Source organism: Dipteris shenzhenensis, chromosome 29, assembly GCF_047967505.1.
Source record: "Dipteris shenzhenensis isolate YYH24624 ecotype China chromosome 29, Dip_SZ_1.0, whole genome shotgun sequence".
NCBI lineage: Eukaryota > Viridiplantae > Streptophyta > Polypodiopsida > Gleicheniales > Dipteridaceae > Dipteris > Dipteris shenzhenensis.
Genome location: NC_141624.1, coordinates 39,317,372 through 39,338,637, shown reverse-complemented (window position 1 = coordinate 39,338,637; position 21,266 = coordinate 39,317,372). Strand labels below are relative to the sequence as shown.

At 45.2% G+C, this 21,266-nt stretch overlaps 1 protein-coding gene across 1 annotated transcript in view; it reads right to left on the bottom strand.

The window, feature by feature from the left end:
- Nucleotides 1-1,384: 1,384 nt before the first annotated feature.
- Nucleotides 1,385-21,266, bottom strand: part of LOC147882818 (Rrp15p protein) — a 38,901-nt gene continuing 19,019 nt past the window's right edge. The window contains exons 3-8 of the mRNA XM_087401151.1: nucleotides 19,801-19,882; nucleotides 19,640-19,659; nucleotides 19,433-19,493; nucleotides 19,080-19,192; nucleotides 1,799-1,894; nucleotides 1,385-1,709 (exon numbers count right to left, since the gene is read on the bottom strand). Of these exons, the coding sequence (XP_087257277.1) occupies nucleotides 1,650-1,709; nucleotides 1,799-1,894; nucleotides 19,080-19,192; nucleotides 19,433-19,493; nucleotides 19,640-19,659; nucleotides 19,801-19,882 (432 nt within the window). The 3' untranslated portion in view covers nucleotides 1,385-1,649. The remainder of the gene's footprint in view (nucleotides 1,710-1,798; nucleotides 1,895-19,079; nucleotides 19,193-19,432; nucleotides 19,494-19,639; nucleotides 19,660-19,800; nucleotides 19,883-21,266) is intronic.

Sequence of the window (21,266 nt, the reverse complement as noted above, 5' to 3'; positions counted from 1 at the left end):
GCGTTTGCTTAACAAGACGAGACACGAGTATACGCATAACAAATATATTGGATTTCATAGCCTGGATGATGCCCACTCACCTAATGATGATGATTTGTTAGTAGAGGAGAATGATGATGAGAAGGAGGAGAAGGCAGAGGTTGAGTCTTAGGATGAGGATGAGCTTGAGCTTATTATTTGATCATATATGATATCATCCTCGATGTAGCCTTTTTTGGATTTTAGCTTTCTTTTTGTTACTATGACATTTGGGCTTTGAAAGCTGAATTACCATTTATGAATCATGATTAGTTTCTTAAATATCATGAATCATGAATCATTTTTCCATTTTGTAACTTGTTATGGGATTTATAAATTACCCCACCTTGCATAATTGAAATTTGCATTGTGTGATTGGTAACTGGTTGAACAATGAAACTTGAATCTCCAAAGTTCAAAGTTACAATCAATATTAATGGTACTAGGTAGAGCTATAGCTTATTGTGCACTTTTTTTGAAGGTAGAGCACTCTAAATGTGTGTATGCATTACTCTAAACCCCCTTTTGTAAACCCCCTTGATGACGTGGCATTTTTCCGTTTCACCCCCTCTCAAAATTCTCAAAACGTTTCCGTTTCCGTTTCCCCGTTTCCCGTAACTCTACTTTATATATGCCATTCATCTAAGCATCTTTGCCACAGGATATTCTAGACACAATCGCACATCCAAAGATGATCAAGCCAAATTGGACAAGTACACCCAGTAATATACATGATCCAAGTCAACATCAAGGATGAGATTGTTTTGATTATTTGTAATAAAAAGAGTACACCTGAAACTAGATATGCTACAAAGAAAAGGCAAACGGCTCCAAAAGAGCCACAATAGGTGACACCTTGTAAAGACTGACCCTTTCGTAAAACCGATCCCAACCTCGCAAGTCATGTCATGAGAACCTTACACATCATAACTCACTCATCTGAAAATCACATCAATTTCATATGGAGCCGATCACAATATGGTAGAGCCTTGCATGGGTATGGTAGCCTCGTGTTGCAAACACAACTCTCCTTCCAAATGTAGATCTTCGATTATTCAAGATGCCTCATATATGTGAATATTGTTGAAGATTCATGCTTTGGAATTAAGAAAGTCAATGCATGTTACAAAATACTAAATAAATTCTTTGTTTCCCGCTATTTCTAACAAATGTCAGTACACTTTTGGAAAGGAAAATTATTGGTTTGATGAATTACTAGCTACTCAGGGATCCATCAAAAGGCCATGACAATGGGGAAGACAAGCTTTCACATTGTTGAGATGCTTCAGGCAACACTCAAAGCAGTCCACCTAGGCTATGCAATAGTAACTTTGGATTTTAAAAGTCGTGTCTAACCTCAATGGGAAGAAGATAACAAACACAGAAAGTGTAATTATGATACATAAAGATATTCTTTATGTATACACAGTATGTGTTTACACAGCTCAGCATGGCCGAACTTTCATTTTTCTGCGATTAAAGCTTTACGTGTAAGGATAACTGCACATGGCCACTAGCGAATTGACCATAAGTAGACACTTTCAAAGGCAGGTATGCCATCGTTAACATTACCCAGCTTTGTACTCTTTTGCAGTTCGATATGAAATATAAATTCCATCAAAAAATGGTTTCTATTGACTGAAACTCCCATCAGCACTGGTTTCTGCACTTTGCCAATCAGCCTCTGCATCCTGAGACAAGGAATGATGATCATATAAGCAACTGATAAAACTCCAGTTTATCAGAATTATCAACTTGACAAGTCAGGATTAACAATTACTTCTTTCTTGTCCCAGTCTTTAAGCCTGGATTTGCCAAGCATGAAAGTATCTTGTAGAGCAGGCCAGCCTGCTAACTGATATCCAGTCACCTCTTCCTGGAGAAAAAACTAGAAAGTTAGGTATTTGGACATTTCTTGTGACTCAGCTTGCAATCTGATTGATGACAAGGATAATCGAACTCTTTACATCAATCATGCAAGCGGGACAAAAGCTAGAAGATCGTCCTGGAGTTTTAAAAAACACTCAACATACAGGCCATTATCTTGAACAATAATTATTGCCAATTTGAAGATATCACAATTCTTTGCTTACATTTTTGGAAAAAACTCAAACTTTTCCAAGCAGACCATAAATTAAATCAGACTCTAATGACACCACACGCACCCGCATCAAAATATATCCCCCCTCTCCAAAAAAAAAACAAAAAGAAGAAGCAGAAGAAGAGAAACTTGCCCACTCACCACACCCCTCTACCCACACCCACTCCAACGAGAGCCTTTGTTCAGCTTTCAGTGTCATTTTTAAAAGTAAAAGTTAACTGTTTTCAGGTGAGCTATCTGCTTTATGCCTTAGTTACCTGTCAGGAATATATCTACTAATGCTATGTCAACTTGCACGATAGCAGTTTGAATACTGTGTGCCGACAAGGAAAAATAGATCTTATGTCTTGTGGGAAAGTGCACACACGTTCGGGACAGCATCAATGCACTGACAAATCACCTCACATCCGCCATGACTGAAGAAACTTGTGTGCAAAGAAGAAACATGTAACTTTCAAATGAGGTTCTTCCATCTAAAAGACCAGCATCTACTCTAACTATACAACAAGTTTCACCGGAAACAATTAGATCTTATAAAACAATTATATATAGAGCCTTCGTGTACCTTTTCAGATGACTTCCTCATGAAATAAATGAGCAAGACAGCAAATGCTATAAACAACAAATAAAGCAATTTTTTGAGGCAGCCTTACCTCCCACTACATGAAGAATAGGTCTCCACTCCGAGCCTGCTGGGCAATGGTTCAATGGCTAGAGTATGACCTCTCGGAGCTGCTCCTTGGATCCCACACAGATCAAACAACTACTAAGCCCAAGCCTCATCTATCTCTCGAGAAAGCAAGATAAAAAGGTAGTATGACCATGGGTGAACCTTCCCCTGCTTGTCCAACCACTCCTTTGTGGAACATCTGATCCTGCATCATTAACTCGAAGAGAAGGTGTGTCCAGTACTACTCTCCTGTGATTGCGAAATTAAAGCCCTAGAAAGCACGGAAAGGGCTCCCAACTGCTCCAATAGAATGTGAGGCTTTGGCCTCATGGACCAAGAGAAAAACGGGGGAGTCTCTTGCGCCGACACTTTGGTAGTCGTACCCTGGTCGAGTTAAGGGGCGGGTGGGGCTGTAACAAGGAAGCCGATCTAGCCACAAAGTGCAAAGGCAAGGCAAGGATGGATGTTGTGAGGCGGGAGAAGCAAGGAGAGGGGAAAGGGAAGTCAAAGCTACGAGAGGGGGAGGAGGGTGAGAGGAAAGGATAACTAGGAGGCGGGTGGTGAGGGTGATCATGTGATGCACTATTAAAGCAGTGGGAGGTGGCGGCGGCGGCTTTGTTTTTTTTGGGGGGGGGAGAGATGAAAGGTGGCTAGGCAAAGGACAGTGGGGGTGGAAGGGGGGGGGGATTTGGAGGTGGAGGAGGGGACGGATGGATGATGGTAATGGGGGGAACCAAGGGGCCGCCTCTCTTCCACCTCCCTAAGGTAATCTCCTCAGTTTAGGAACCCTAAGGCATTGGGGGATAAATAAGACCTCTCTCTCAGGTGTCGAAGGTCGTCTTGAGGAGGCCCGCTCTGTCTGCTACTGTTGGGTGGGGAGGGAGCCTCGTGCTCACCTGCTATTGTGGCACGCACGACATCTTCGGTTCTTCATAGCTCTCTTGAGTGACTTCTTGTGGCCCACACAAGTCCAAACCCCCTTGGATGGCTCAACCCAAGGGTCTACGACTCATGCTATTGTCTGACGGACCGAGGAGGTCTATCCTTTCAACTCTCCTGATGTTGTCCTAAGCAAGGCCGTGGTTGGGTGGAAATGTGACCTGCACTACAAGGACATGCTCACAACAGGTGATCCATCTGTCTGCACCTAAGGCAATTGCTTAGACCCTACGCCTAAACTCGCCCTCATCTACGGTCTCTAGAAAAATCTGCTTGGGCAAGGACTCTAGGAACTCTGAATCACCTTGAGCTAGGAAATACTATCATCTGTAAGAACCAAGGCTGTAGTAGGCAAGGACTCCAACACGGTTCCGAAGCAAGTTTCGATGGGAGACAAAAGGGACGATATTCATTCGGAAACCTTGAGAGTAGTGTCACTAGAAATCTTGACACATGTTACCTTGAGAGCCCCTCTAGCTAGTTTTTTTTGTTTTTTGGGGGGGTGGGTGGGGGGGGCAAATTTTAGAAAATTAGGCACTCCTTTGTGTTTGGGGCAAAACATTGGGCAACCATGGCACTCAAAAAAAAAGAGGAAAAATATGTATTGATTCCCGAAAAATATCTTTTGATTGTCAAATCCCATTGGGGTCATGTTATATATCAAATTAAATAACAAGGCATGGTTTACATGAATATTGTATTTGCTGCACCATCTAATAACTCTATGGCATATGCTTATGAAAACAAGCAATTTATGAAGTTATGGCTAATTTTCTCCATCAAAAATTAGGGCAAGGTCACCCATTTTAGGCTACTATTTCTCGAGGGTTGGGACAGTGGATAGCCCACTTAGGCTACCCTTTTTCAAGGGGGGTCTCCCAAAAAAAAAAAAAAAAGCACTGCCTAAAGCCAGACCAAAACAGATCACCACCAAGGTTACAATCCCCAAAATTGAAACAAGAGCTGCTCCTGCCAGCAAAGAAAAGAAAAAAGGGTGAAGGCTGACGGGGGAAAGGCAAAAGGAAGGGACTGAGAGAGAAGGCAAAAGTGGGATGGAAAGGAAACCATGCTAGAGCGAATCCCAGCCTGTTCGCTACTCCCTTCCTCCACCCGCCTTAGCCATTCCCTCTATACTTTCCCTGTTGGGGTAAAGGCACATTGCCTACCCTTAATTAAAAGAATTAAAGATAGGACACCTATGACTGTCTTAAGACAGTCATAGGGTAAACCTAATCCTAATAAAACATAAGTGAGTTTGTGGTGTGGCTCACACTTCACTTCACACCCACACTAGTGTGTCTCTCTCTGACTCTCACTCTCTTGCTCCCTTCCTCTTCTCTTCCCCCTCTCAACTGGTATCAGAGCCATCGAGCTGTCTCTCACTCTCCCTCAACCTCACCCATACCGTACGGACGTACGGACAGTTCCGTACTGCCGTACGTCGTCCGTACGACTGTACGGACCAGGGCGCAGAGCCGTACGGCGGCGTTTTTTTGAAAAGGATACGGTGGTCGCGGGTGTGTGCATCGCAGGCGGCGCAGTTTGTCGCGGGTGATTTTGGACAACAGCAGCAAGGCGTGGTCGCGGGCGCATTTCGGCGCATACTGCACCTTTTGCAGGTCCTTGACGAGGGCGTGGGTTTTCGCCAGCCTGCTGCAGTACAGCAGCATAGCTGCTGTGTTTTACAGCAGCTCCTACATCATCTGTACGGACTGTCCGTACAGCCGTACGAACAGCCGTACACAGGTACGGACGATAGTCCTTCACAGCCAGGTACGGACTACAGTCCGTCTGCAGGTACACTAAGTTGGCGTCGAACCAGCAGGGTACAGAAACAGCAGGATTTCTTTTTGCTGCAAAATTTTTTTTTTTGGGGGGGAAGCGCGTGCTGCAAGAAGGACAGCAGTACAGCAGGAGTTTCTATGCATTTACTGAGTGAAATTCTCAGTTTTGGGTGATCTTATCAAAGGGCTTTTGCCTGGATGTGTTTGCAGTATATGCCTTGAGGCAGTGTGTAGCCAGGGAGCACACATTTGCTTTATTTCCGCAGTGCATTTGGTGACATTTGTTGCAGGTCACATTCTTTGTACGCACTTTGAAAATCTCAGTTGAGCCACGCTTGGTCAGGGCGCATCGAGTTTACTCGGTCCCTAACTGCCCATCGTTGACAGTGCTCAAAAGATTTTCTTCTTGGTGTCTGTACGTTGTGAGTTGTGTTGTTACTGAGTACACAGGGGCAGCCTATGCATTACACATTGTCAGGTACAAGTGTCAGAGAGATTTCATATTGCATGCTACCTCAGTGTTGAGGTGTTCTCCACTTGATTCAGGGGTCAGATCAAGGGGCTTTTGCCCAGACTTTGTTTGATAGCATTTGGGTTACCAACAGAGATCTTCAGATGCATTTTCTCCCCTTGGTATAAGGGTGATTGCTTGGGATTTATCCCATTTACTGTTGCAGGTTTTGTGACAGGCTGAAGGGTCATTTCCTGTTTTTGGGGTGTTTGTCAAGTGGTTTCTGCAATTTGAGTCAGTGACATACCTCATCTGAGGTGGGAGAAGTGATCAGTACAGTCAGTACAGCAGTGTTTACAACAGTGTTGGTGGTTTTGTCAGATAATTATGCACTGTTAAGCTCTTGTTGAGCAGCAGCAGCAGTCTGAAATTACTGTTTTTTATGCCTCTTTGAGCTCAGAACAGTTTGTCAGAAGGTACAGTATTTGCAGGGACATTTACTGTTTTGCTGCAGATTTTACTGACAGTAAAAACAGCACCTTTGAGAGTGCTTCTGGCTCTTGAATAGAGCAGGCTTTTCTGAGAAATCAGAACTTTTATTCAGTCTTTTTTTACTTCCAGGGAGTCAGGTACTTTCCTCATCTGATATGGCATCAGGAGGAGGTGATTCTTCAATTCTGAACATAAAGAAACTGGAAGGAGCACATAACTATGCATTATGGGCAGAACAGTGCTTGAATGTTCTTCTGTTAAAGAAGATTGCTAAGCCCATAAGGGTAAAGGGTGTCAAGCCATCTGATATGGCAGCTGATGACTGGGAAGAGCTTGATTTGTCCGCGAGGGCAGCTATCATGCTTACTATTTCAGACACTCTTGTGTTCAATGTACAGGCTGAAAAGACCTCTTATGGTCTATGGCAAAGACTAGAGGAATTATATGCCCAAAAGAGCTCAGCCAGTAAGGTTTATTGGCTGAAGAAGCTGGTTGATCTTCGCATGAAGGAAGGTACAGCTATGACCTCACACTTGAGTGAGTTCAATGCTATCTTTACACAGCTGATTGCACAGGGGTTGAACCTTGATGAGGAGTTCAAGGCTACTTTCTTGTTGTGTACTCTTCCTGAGAGTTGGGACACTTTCAAGACCACCCTGTCAAACTCAAATGCCACTCTTATTTATGCTGATGTAGAGAGCTCTCTTCTTATGGAGGAGATGAGCAGGAAGAATAATGCGGGCAGCAAGTCTTCAAGTGCTTTGCAGGTACAGGACAGAGGCAGGACTCAGCAGAAGGGGAGATCTGCTAGTAAGTCCAAATCCCGTAGTCAGTCCCGTGGCAAAAAGGACATTGAATGCTTTTATTGTGGCAAGAAGGGACATGTGAAGTCGAAGTGCTTCAAGTTCATACGGGATCAGAAAGCCAAGAAGGCTGAAACAAAGGATGCAGGAAATGCAAGCAAAGGCAAAGGCAAGGCCAAGGCAGATGACTTGGATGCAGTGAATGTTGCAGCAGAGGACAGTGACAGTGACATACATGATGTTTTATGCTCTTCTGCTGTAATAGCACATGCTTTGGTTATTGATGGCCATGACATGCACACCTGGCTCTTGGATTCAGGTGCTTCTTTTCATGTTACACCTCATAGGCAGTGGTTTACTTCCTACACAGGTACTCATGGAGTTGTTCATCTTGGGAACAACTATGCATGTCACATTGCAGGGATTGGCAGTATACAGATAGTATTTCCTGATGGACAGTCATTTATGCTTGATGGTGTTCGCCATGTGCCGCAAATCAAGAAAAATCTGATTAGCACTGGCTTATTAGATGACAGTGGTTACCACACCACATTTGGGGATTCCAAATGGGTGATTACTGATGGCCAGACTGTAGTGGCTGAGGGTTTTAAGAGTGATACCTTGTACCCTCTTTATGTTTCCAGTGTGGGTAATCATGTTGTTGCCATAACCGAGCTGCCAAAGGTTTCATTGTGGCATAGCCGGTTGGGACACATGTCTGTTAAAGGAATGCAAGAACTGTCACGTTTGGGTTATCTGCCGCCTCTCTCTTTTTCAGATTTGCCTACTTGTGATCACTGTATTTTTGGCAAGCATTCTGTGACTCCTCATAAGAGGAGATCTCCCCAGAATAGAGCACCACTTGATCTAGTGCACACTGATTTGTGTGAGATGCCACAGTTATCACTAGGGGGTGCCAAATATTTTATTACTTTCATTGATGATGCCACACGTAAGGTGTGGGTCTATTTCTTGAAGCATAAGGGAGATGCCCTAGATGCTTTCAAGAGGTTTGTCGCTCAGGTTGAAAATCGGACAGGTCGTAGGCTGAAATGCCTCAGATCCGATAATGGGGGTGAGTATGTGTCACATGCTTTTGTGCAGTTTTGCCAAGCTAAGGGCATCAAACAGGAACTCACAGCCCCTCATAATGCATCTCAAAATGGTGCAAGTGAGCGGATGAATCGAACTATTCAGGAGAAGGTTCGATGTATGTTGTCTTATGCTGCATTACCCCATGGCTTTTGGGCAGAAGCCGTGCAAACAGCAGTTCACATTATTAACAGGTCACCAAATAAGGCTTTGGAGTTGAAAGTGCCAAAGGAGGTGTGGTCTGGCAAGCCACCCTCATATAAGCACTTACGGGTATTTGGCTGCGAGTGCTTTGCTCATGTACGCAAAGATCTACGCACCAAACTGGATCCAAAGTCTATCAGATGCATCTTTATGGGATATGGTGACGAAGGTGAAATGGGGTACAGGTTATGGGATCCCGTTAAACGGAAGATTATACGCAGCAATGATGTCATCTTTAAAGAAGATAGTGTACACAAGGAACCCGTGCAACCTGTGGAATACAGGAGGGTTATTTATGATGATGTTGGACAGCAAAGAATGCCCATTTATATGCAGCAGCAGCCTGCTGCAGATCACCCTGTTCAAGAGGGTATACAGGCTGGAAATCAGCCAAATAATTTTGCCAATGATGTACCACTGGATATGCCAGCAGATGGAGCTGTAGCACAGCCAGATATGGTGGTACAGCCACCTGTCATGCATGAAGAACAGGCTGGACATCAGCCTAATCCGGAACATTTTGTTAGGAGGAGCTCCCGTGCACAACGGCCTCCTGCCAGGTTTGTTCCAGGAGCCAATAATGTGGCTGATTTTATCATGCTGACAGATTGTGGTGAGCCTTCCAGCTTCAAGGAAGCTATGGGAAGAGCAGAGAAAAAGAAGTGGGAGAAAGCCATGCACTCAGAAATGGACTCCCTACTTCAGAATGATACATGGGACTTGGTGCAGTTACCTGCAGGCAGAAAGGTTTTGCCATGCAAGTGGGTTTACAAAGTCAAAGTGGATTCAAATGCTTTACCTCGGTATAAGGCCAGATTGGTTGCCAAGGGATTTAAGCAGGAGAAGGGCATTGACTTTGATGAGATTTTTTCCCCTGTAGTCAAGATGACTACTTTGAGAGCAGTGTTAGCTCTTGTTGCTCATGATGACATGGATTTATGTCAGATGGATGTGAAGACAGCTTTTCTTCACGGAGACCTTCATGATGAGATCTATATGAGTCAGCCAGAGGGATATGCTGTTAAAGGGAAAGAGCAGCTTGTGTGTAAGCTCAAAAGGAGCTTGTATGGACTCAAGCAGGCACCAAGAGAATGGTACAAAAAGTTTGATGCCTTCATGCAGTCCCAAGGGTATCATCGGTGTGAGACCGATCATTGCTTATACACCAAACGGGCAAAGGATGGCAGTTTGATGCTACTCATTCTATATGTGGATGACATGCTTATTGCCAGTAAATCTCAGCATGAGATTAGTGCTTTGAAGAAACAACTGCATAAGTCTTTTGACATGAAAGACTTGGGTGATGCAAATCATATTCTTGGCATGCGTATTACTCGTGACAGGTCCAAGGGACTTTTGTTTTTGTCACAGAAAGAGTATATTGACAAAGTACTGCAGAGGTTTAAAATGGAGGGGGGGAAGTCCATTAGTACCCCGTTGCCTCCACATTTAAAACTCAGCAGTAAGGACAGCCCCAGATCAGATGATGATAAGGCTGAAATGGCCAAGGTTCCGTATGCATCTGCAGTTGGATCTTTGATGTATGCCATGGTTGCCACTCGTCCGGATATTGCTTTTGCGGTGGGAGTCATCAGCAGGTATATGGCAAATCCAGGCAAGCGGCATTGCGAAGCAGTGAAAGGTGTCTTGAGGTATCTCAAAGGTACCAAAGACTTGTGCATATGCTATGGTAGGAAGGATGCATTGGTGCATGGTTTTACAGATTCAGACTATGCAGGGAATGCAGATAACCGGAAGTCTACTACCGGTTATATTTTCACATTTGCAGGAGGTGCTATATCATGGGTGTCTCGGTTGCAGAAATGCGTTGCACTGTCAACCACAGAAGCTGAATATGTTGCAGCCACTGAGGCTTGCAAGGAAGCAATATGGCTTACTCGGCTGGTGGGAGATTTGGGCATTACAGGTGACATGCCAGTTTTGCATTGTGATAGTCAGAGTGCTATCATGTTGGCAAAGAATCCGGTCTTTCATCAGAAGACCAAGCACATAGAAGTGAAATATCATTTCATCAGGGAGGTACTGGAAGACAAGCGTCTTGAGCTTGTGAAAGTACATACTGATGATAATCCTGCAGATTTGCTCACTAAGAGCTTGCCTACAGAGCGGTTTGCACATTGCCGCCACATCATGGGATTAGGATGAGACCATTCTTACTTTATGGTCTAGTATACAGTAACTGTATATTGCTGTAATTTTTATTCTTTTCTCCCCTTTAGGCACATTGGCCTTTAGGTGGGAGGTTGTTGGGGTAAAGGCACATTGCCTACCCTTAATTAAAAGAATTAAAGATAGGACACCTATGACTGTCTTAAGACAGTCATAGGGTAAACCTAATCCTAATAAAACATAAGTGAGTTTGTGGTGTGGCTCACACTTCACTTCACACCCACACTAGTGTGTCTCTCTCTGACTCTCACTCTCTTGCTCCCTTCCTCTTCTCTTCCCCCTCTCATTCCCCCTAGCCCCCCCTCCCCCCCCCTGACTCTCTTTCGCCCTGCTTGCTCCATATAGACCTCTTCTTGCAAATCACCATGCAAGAAGGCATTCTTTACATCCATTTGATGTAAAGACCAATCAGTAGGGGGCATCCGGTGTCCAACCCATGACTCTCTCTCTCTTGCCTTGTAAAGAGTGCCAGCCGTTGTACAGCTTGGAAGGAGGCTTTCAGCAAAGGTTTCCACATCATGGTGGCCTTGTTCAGGGCTCTCCTTTCAGCCTCTTGTGCTATCATTTCCATGCTCAAGGTCTTAAGTGGCACCCCTTGGTAGCTCGTTTTTGAGCTGCTCTTGCAGTCTAGCCCCCCACAGGTTGCAGCTTTCTTAGCAGGCCGAGGTTTTTGCATGGGCTTCAAGGTTTGTGTAAGGCCAGCGCCCTCGATTCCTTGCTGCAAGCCCCCTTTTTTGCTGGATTTTTCCACCCACCTTTCAGGAGGTTCCTGCTTCCCTCCTTGCCACCCTTTTTCCTCTCCTTTCTTGGCAGTGCAGCACTAGTGTGTGGTCTTTTGGGAATCAAACCTTGGTGGTGACCCTTGGTCTGGCAAGAGGAGCTCTCATGAGCGGAATTGTTGGACTCATGCCCTCGAGGAGTCAAATACGAGATTGGTTACAACTAAGCCGAGCCCTAGAGGGGGACACATCCCAAAAGTCACTATTTATGGGGGAGGTGTTTTTCTTCTCCACTTGTGCTCTCCAAACACCACCCTGACACTCGTGGAGCGGAGTCCTATTTTCCTTGGCCCACACTTAGTGTATCTCTTCCTTGGTACCACCGCTTCACGGTGGAGGATATGGACACGACTTAGCACGTGCTTGCTTTCCAGTGAAGCTCCGATTCCCGATGCTCCCAAGGGAGTACAGGGCCATCCTTCCCTCCATTGGTTGGACCTTTGACACAGTACTAGAGTCTCCGCCAGACACAGTAGCCTCGGTCGTAGCAGATGAAGGTTCCTAGACTCTAACTGGTTGTCCAAAGTCCAGAAGAGATCTACCTTGAGACCTTTGAAGGGACAAGCTTCCACAGAGGATCGAGTTCTCAAGGTTACCTGGACAGAGCCTACAGTGTAGACAGATGGGACACCTCGCGCATGACTGTCCTAGAGTACAGGACGCCCTTCTGCCCCCCCCCCAACTCAATAGACACAACAGAGAGAGCCTCAACAAACACGGCTCTAGGTGGAGGCATCCTTCGAGAGAGACACTGGGCTAAGCAACAAGTGCCCCAGGAGACCAGATCTAGCGATTATGGTCCAGCCTATGGCCACAAAGATTTCTTACTTCTTCTGGTTGGTTGCCCACGGGGATTTAGTCATAAGCCCTTGGCTGAAGTAAATGTGAAAGAATAGGCAATGCCATCGTTGCACAGACGGCGTTCCGGAGACAATCCCGCATTGCTTATGGAGATTCCCTAGCTCTCATAGGATCTAGTAGGGATCCCTACAGATTGTGGCTCGGATGCAAAGGATTTAGTGGGACTCCACTTGGGGCATGGCGGTCTAGTTGACAAAGGGGGGCCATGCCTTCCACATTGATGAGGTATCCCCGGCCTACAAGATACATGGACAAAGCGTATACAGGATTGAGCTACATCAGGCGATCTCACCAGCTCAACACCAAAATCTAGGACTCGAGCTGGAAGTACATGCGCACATATTTTCCAACATGGTATAAAGCCAATTCACGATTTAGAGGTGTAAGAGATGAGAAACGTGGATGAGCTCCAAGGACCCACAAAGTCAACTCAGAGGGTGTACTTGAAGAAAGAAAAAGGTGACGTAAGTGGGCAATTCGTCAATTTACTTTTTAGTTTCTTTCAGGATCCGATGGCTTCACGGATGCCGTTACCCAAGTTGAGGAAAATGGCAAATTGGAGGGGAGTAACCACCCGGCCTAGAAGGTGAAGATAAGGAGCCACATGGTGGCTAAGAAGATTTGGTAGGTCACCATGGGCGAAGAAGAAAAATCCAAGGATCAAGTGGATGCCGCGAGTTAGGTAATAACACAAGCTAACCCTGATGAGGATGGACACGAAAGCATTATCTCTTATCATTACCATAAAGACCACTGTGGACCAAGGCAAAGGGCTCACTAAGGCCCTTGCTGAGTGCTACAGAATAGCAAAATAGCATGAGGGTGGCATGACAATATCAAGTGCTCAGAGCTAGAGTCCCAAGTACATGAACCAGCTCCACGTATCCAGGCTCCATAGTGGCTCTCTGATGAGATGCAAAGAGCTCACGTATCTGCATCTGTCGAGCTGTCTCCCGTGGTGGTGGAGGGCGTGGTCTCCTCGATCTCTGGATCCGATGGGCTATGTCAAGGGTGACGCCTCACCTCGGTCGATATCCCCTGAGGAGAGCTGAAATAGGTCGAACCTCGATCGTGTGCGCTTTGCTCACCTGTCACGTCGTGTACGATCTCTGTGTCCCTCGTCCAACAGTGATGTGAGAGAGAGAGAGAGAGAGAGAGAGAGAGAGAACAGGGTGCCACACTCCCCCCCAAAGGTCTTTATTGCAATAGAAAAATGGTTACAAAGTTTACTCACGAGAGAGCACGAATCTAATACAACTTGGATTCTCCATCCATACAAAGAGAAAGATTGCTCTCTAATCTATAAGCTAGGCACGCAACCAAAAAGCTGTTCTTTCCCCAAAAAGTTGGGGCTTGCAACCCACTTTTAGCCAAAATAGGCAAACTTTTCCTGAAAAGCAATAGCTTTCATCTCAAAATACGCAATTTTCTTGCATTTAGCCTTGTGGGGCTGCTCAACCCCTTGCCGTGTGCTTCCTTCCCAAAATTGGGCGCTCCATCTCTGTTTCTCTCTTGTGGGACCCTGCTTTTTGTGCTTTTCCCCACCTTTTTGCACTCTCCAAGGTCCTACCATAATATCCAATACAATTTAACCTATTAAAGGTTAGTTAATGCATGCATTCTAATTCTTTGGACTAATCCTAGTCCTTTGGGGTGTCCTTAATATGCACATAAACAACTTTCTCTTGTTGACCAAAGTCAACATTCTCTAACCGAAGCCAAAACTCTTTATTTCTTGGAAGAGTACAATTTCGTGACATCCGCGACTTTTAATCAGTTGTCCTCAACTAAAAATATTCTTGTAAATACTTCGAGAAAAACTCCTCATCCACCCTATTTGGCATCAAGAGCCAAGTATTTCTTAAGCTTCACAAGGTACTTGCTGATAACCTTGTCTCTGAGCTCTTTCTTCTCTGTGTTGTACACAGTCTGTTCTTTCTTGGCAAATCCATGCCCTTCTTTTTGGCAAATTCATGCCTCTTAGCAAATCCATGCCCCTTTTTCTTTCTTGTGGAGTTAATTGTTTCTTTTTAAATAAGTCCTGCCTCATGTTATTATGCTGGGAGGGTGAAAACCCATTAGTACTTCCAAAAGATGCATATTCTACTTGTGCCTTAACATCTCCCTTACGGAATGGTTCTTGAATAAAACTGGCTATCTCTTCTAGGGGTTTTTTGTTTCCCCTCAACTTCTTTAGCTGAAATTCGTCTTTCAGCTTGTCCATATCAGCTGTATTCCATAAAGCATGATGCTCTTCTCTATAAGAGTGGCCAAGGCTATTGTGAGTATGGACGACCATCAAGTCCCAAATAAAGGGAGCCATAGAATCGCAAAAACTCTAGGCCAATGATCACTATATGTATCTGTAAAACACTAGCATATCAGGCTCCATAAGCTTCTCATTCATAAGGAGTGTCTTCCTGAAAAAAACTCAAGAAAACAATATGATCTTCTCCTTCCATTGCTATACAAGGGTTGCATATAAACATAAAGCAAACTTTATAAACATGAAAGAGATACTTAGCCTTAAATGTCCATAACATCGTCGAAAATGCTAGATTCCATGAGTCGAACCATGCTAAATTTTCCGGTATGTGGGTGATATAAAAGGGATTCTTGCCCCAAAACTCTGACATAATATCATGGTGTCGCTCTATCTCCATATCACAAACGTAGCTTGCCTAATCTCAAGGTTGCAAGATTACTGGCGGAGGATAAAGCCTCAACCATCCACTTGGCATTTTAAGAGAGAGAACATCTGTACTGGCAGCAGAGTCCACTATGATGCACTAACAAAGCAATAGCTGCCACATCAAAGCACCAGAATTCAGGGATGGCAACAACTTGGAATCCTCTTGCTTTTGGTGGCGAGCAACACAAAACTGATTGGGCGGCTTGGCCTAGGTGAATCCTGCCAACAAACTGGGGCTGATCACATCTCCTTAGTGTTGAGAATAGGCATCTCCAGGGGTGGCTGGCCGACCAGCTCCCACGCAGCAAGGGGGGCCAGAGGGGGTAGGCTGGCCGACCAGCCAGGCTTTGGCCGACCAGCTGGTCGGCCCAGTTGGCTGACCGACCAGGCTGGTCGGTCTAGGCAATCTGGCCGACTCCCCCCTGGCATGCCCTATAAAAGGGACTCCTTCCCTTCACTTCCCTCACTACTCCTTGCAGCTCCTCAAGGCCCAAGTACACAGCCTGCTCCTGACCATCCCCTCAGAGCCCCCTCTCAGCTGCTCAGTTGGCTGCCCACACTCCCGCAGCAGATCTTGCCTCTTCAGGGCTCTTGCCTCCTCGCTCCAGGCCTCTACAGTTCCCTTGTTCCAAGGTTCCTGCCTCTTCACCCAGGCTCCTTCAGCCTCCTCTTCTCTAGGCTCTTGCCTCCTCAGTTCAGGCTCCTCTAGCCTCTTCACTCCAGGCCCCTGCCTCTTCGCTTCAGGCTTTTCCTGCCTCCGTGCTCTCAGGCTGCAGCTTTCTTGTACCCCCCTTCTGCTGTTTCAGCTTAGCCTCTACTGCAGCCTCCTTGTGCTCTCTTTCCTCTGCTTCAGTTCAGCCTCTCCTGCAGCTCCTGTTTTCTTATCTTATTCAAGATATCTTGTATTTCAGTTGCTGCCCTGGTTCAAGGGCTGAGTTACAGCAGATCAGTTGTGGCACATTTTGTTATCTCTAGTGTTCTCTGTATGGCTCTATAATTTCAGTTTGTTTGCATCTTCCGCTGCCATTTTTAATACTTAGCTAGTCTGTTCCGCCAGCGTACAAGTCATGAGTTGCAACTGAATGCTAGCATTGAAACTTCATTAAGGAGGTCCTTTCTCTAGATTGCAGCAGCAAATCTCTTAACTCATCGAAACGGAAGATGATGATTCCACGCTCTGATACCACTGAAACGCTTCCCGAACTAAAACACAGCTTCAATATTCAATTCGCAACAAATCTGAGCACTTAACACCTCAAGAACGACTTCCAATACTGACTGGAAATTCAGTACAGCAAAAAAAACTTAACGACGAAGCTGGAACTTTGATCACAATCGAGGGGGAGGGGGGGAGGGGAGAGAGAGAGAGAGAGAGAGAGAACAGAGCGCCACACTAGGGACCAGAAATAATGGCTGCCCCCCCCCCCCCCCCCTTCCAGGGGGGGCCCTAAGTAAATAGACAATGATCCAAGAGAGATATAGCACCAACAAAAGGTATATTTCCGTCCCAAAATGGGCACAATACAAAAGAGAGGTCCAAAGTCCCACCAAACTGTGGTCCTCTATCCTTAACAAAAGTTGTCCTACTATCTCCTTGGCACCTCTAGATCCCTCAGCCCACATGATCCTCATTGAACTTCTGTAGACTTAGTCTCCGTGCCATGATCTCTCCACCTTGCTGCCCTTGATATCAGCCTAGGTGGGCAGCTTCCTTCCAAGCTCTGTCTGCAACTCTTCTGCCCCTCTTTGTCCTCCTGGATGAAGGCCCAAGGAGTTTGCTTATGAATGATGCCTCCGTTTTATACGGGCTGGATGCCCCCAAGTCAGCTGACCTGGTAGGGGCCTATTGGCCAACCCAAAGAGCCATACACCAGTCTGTGGGAAATCCGACTGGAGACAGCCCTTTCAAGCCCCACCAGGCCACATGGCATCCAGTCAATGGCCCAGGCTATGCAGCCCTAAAACCGGACCTGTTTCAGGCCTATTTGCTGGCCCAAAACCCTCTCCAAATAGGTGCAATCGACTCCTACAGATCCCCCTCTGTTCCAGCCAGGTGGTTCCTCTCCAAACCCTCCGTACAGCCTGCAATATGCATGCGTACTGTTCCGTACTGGTTCCATACACCTGCTGACATCAGCTGCCACGTGGGCACCCTGCTCCCGCCTGCGCAGTCATTCCGCATTGATGCTGACATCAACTGCCCTGTGCAGGTCCTCTTTATCTCAGCCACGTACATGCGCTTTGTGCTGCCCACATGGCATTCCATGTGCTGCCCATGTGGCAGCCCCATCTTTTGTTGTTTTCCTGTGATCATGCTGCCCGCATGCCACTCCGGCCCATGTGGCAGCCATGCCATCCTATGGTTCAGCCCCCCCCTGCTATCCTCATATGGGGGCTTACAGATGGGGAGGTGACCAACCCTATTCCAACACAGGCCTGAGCGGGTTTTTTCAGACCCCCAAGACTGCCTTGGTCAGCCAGTTTGCAGATTGGGTCGGCCAGCACAGCAAGCTAGTCAGCCTGTTACAGACTTGGTCGGCCAGTCTATGGGAGCATGTCATGCGGCAGCACATGGTCATTCCATCCAACACTTGCAGAATGCAGTTCAGCCACTCAGGATTGCTCATCAGAGGCACTACACCAAGCAGACCTAGGTAGCAGCACCATACAGAGAATTCATTCATTGGTCCAGCCCTCAGATGTTCTTCCAGGTACAAGAGAAGATGGAACCAAGGGTACCAGCAGGGTGAAGCAAAGGCAGCAGCAGATCCTGCGGCCCTTAGCCATTGTGAAGAGCTCAACCAGTGAGCAGATCACATAGGACAGAAAGGGTGCCGATAGACGGAGAGCTTTGGGCTCCTCCAATAGCCACCGAACACCTCATTGAGAGGTGCGCACCAGAATATTAGCAGCAGATTATGGCAACAGTTTGTAGCCTCAATTCCCGCACTATTGGGCAGCACCCTTCTGTTCACGCAGTGTGGTTTGTGAGAGCGCCTTTTGTAAATCCTCTCCTTGGACATTCTTATTCAGTCATTGGTGGCCATATGTTGCTGTCTATTCCAGGTCTGAGCGTTATTTACATTTCTATGTATTTGTGCACATCATGAGTAGGATCTAAGGGTTTTGAAGTTGATCTCGTGAAGGGTGCTGACAAACGGAGAGTTTGGGCCCCTCCCATGGGAAGTGAAGACCTCATTCAGAGGTGCACACCAGGAGAAGTGAGCAGCAGATCAGGACAAAGTTTGTGGCCTCGGTTCCAACACGAGTGGGAAACACCTCGCTGTCCACATAGTGAGTGCATCTTTATTAAACATTTTGGTCTTCTCTTTGGACGTTCTTATTCAGCTAGGACTACATGTTAAACTACTTTTCAACATTCACATCCTGCCTTTATAAATATTCCCCCTTCAGAACAATTAATTTAGATTCTAACTATGTTCTCTTTCATTTTTTATTCTAGGCAAGAGGAAGATGTTATGATATATTTAGAAAAGAGAAGCGACAGTCTGCATAGCCCCTTGATCATCACTTTATCTGATGAACCTCAGAAGAAGTTAATAGTAGTTATGTGATCTTATTAGATTTATGATACAACTACCACAGGACAGCACCTTCCCAAAGGAAAGTCTCTCTTGGGTTGAGAATCTTGTCCTTCAGGGTGCATCTCTAGGCCACATCCGTGTCTATAAGGCATCTCCACCTCAGGACAGTCTCAATCAGCAGTTGACTCTCTCTTTCATCATCTTTGCAGATTCTGCTGCAACCAGGTGTGATGAAGTCGTTGGATCATAGAGCAGTAGTAAGCAGCAAATAGCCACAAGGGGTGCCTTGATCATGACTTTAGTTTGTGCACTAGTTCAAATAGTTATGTGAGACAACCACAAGGCCACCACTTTCAACACCAGGAGAGTGCAAACACTCTCGTCTTGCAAATTCAATGCTAGATACATAATATGGTCATTCCGCCCCACCTCCAGGAAAGGAAACCAAAAAAACCGACCTTCACTGAATTTGGCAGCCTACCACTGTGCTGCACGCTCCTGGTCTGTGTCTCCATTCCATTAGCATCTTGCAGTGCTGCCAGAAAGGTTGACTTACTCTGCTTTGCCACCTCTACAACACAATGTATGATAAATAAGTCCAGTAACCCAAGTAGAGAGATTGCTATCAACATGCACACACAAGAAGTAAAATTTGTCCTTAAACCATACTCAACTATACAAGAAATACACAATATACTCTTAACCGTCAACCCTCCCAAACTCTAACACGACCAGAGTCTACTAGGGCAGAGCTGAAAGATCTTTAAGTAGAACTGCTTTAACATCTCCACTTCGCATAATGGAAAAATACCCTTGAGTTCTGAATCCTTAAATGCTTTAGCTGCTGCTTGGACATTCTGGGCTTTGCTTACCTACAAGAAGATTGCACATACACTGAATCTTTCTCAACGTCGTTTTGAAAATAAGCCTTGTACAGCACCAATTCAACTTTATAAGAATTCAGTTGTGTAACTTAAATGAAATATAAACAGAGCAAGTCAGTCTTCTAACAACTCACCGCATTGAACAGCTTCACCACTGAAATTGAAGTCAGATGTGAAAAAGCGAAACATCAGAACTGAAGCATATAGCAAAACTGACATGAAAGAAGTAAAGAATTGAGAGACAACCAGGAAATTTTAACTTTGACAAAAGAATGACTCAATAATGAACACTAACCCCCTTTTGTAGCAAGCTTGATAAGTTCTCTATCATTTCCATCTAGATATTGAACTGGGAGTGTATGACCTTTCTCACGAAACTGGTAACATCACCCAAATCCAAATGTAATGCTTGCACATGCACACACACCAGATATTATTGCAACGACAAGAGAATAAATTAAGTAGTAGAAATGAGGTCTTCCATCAAAACCACAATGTGAAAACAGGATTAGAAATCTAGGTTTCGAAAAGGAATGACCATATTCATAAATTTTGTGCAAAAGAGTTACTAAACAGATGAAAGATTAACGGTTAACCTGCGCCCTGCTAGCAACTCCTCTCATCGTTACATTTCAAACTTGCAGCCCACTGACTTTGCCCCTGCCCATGATTACTCTCACTCTATCCCTCCATTTCCCACACCAATGTAACACTTCTGGAATCTGTGACTGCTAGGACTGGGATGAGCAACCCTTTCTAGGTCCACAACCATTGTATCTGTGGAAGGCTGTCTTCCAGGCTGTTCTAGCCTCTAGTCGCTGGCTAGGTGGTCAATAGCCATGCCAACTTTGTTTGTGTATATGAACGTACAAGGGGTTGAACTTTGGTTTCAAAGCCAGCAATTCAAGACAGCACATAGTCCCAAGCTACTGCACACTTTTTGTATGGGGGTCCGTACAGTCAGCATTAAAACGAATAAAAAATTTTCCCAAAAAAGAGGAAAATTGTGAAAATTACGGTTGCTTTTCAACAACCCCAAAAGTCACCATTCATGTATGAATGATTGATTAGGAAACACGTCCATACAATCCGTGCAAGCTCCTTGTTTTGACATAGGGTTAACCCTGTCGAAACTCAAATGCAATGCAGACTATAAATTTGCCTGATCATAAGAAAAATAAATAAGACAATGGTTCTTAGAATTGACAGATTTGTAGCCTGGAACATCTTGCTTTTGCATGCATGATGCAACATCAGCTTTTTGGCAAACTATATCACATGGACTTTGGCCTTTCCTTGTTGACTTATCAACAAAAATCTCAACTCTACTGCCATTCTCTTACGATAACAGGCTCAACCATGCATTTCTTCATCGAGACAAAGGAGCTATACAGCTCATTTAGAAAGACTGGGCAGCAACCCAAATTTTGGAAAGAATTAAAAACTCTTTTACATGATACTATGTGCCAGCTGTGGAGGATTAATTAGCCCAAGTAGTGTGGCATGAGTTACAAAAAGGGGGCAGAATCATTCAAGATTACTTGAACAAGTTTATTAAACTCTAAAAGAAGATTCATGACATCAATATGGCATACAAGCTCACGGCTTTATGGTTTATAAAGGCAAGATCCAGGCTGATGTATTGCTAAGAAAAATATCTATCTGGATGAACCAGGAACATGCCCAAACTCATCCTCTGAGAGCAAAACAAACACTGCAGTTTTAACCCTATGGCATTCACCCACAAGGTTGAAACCCATA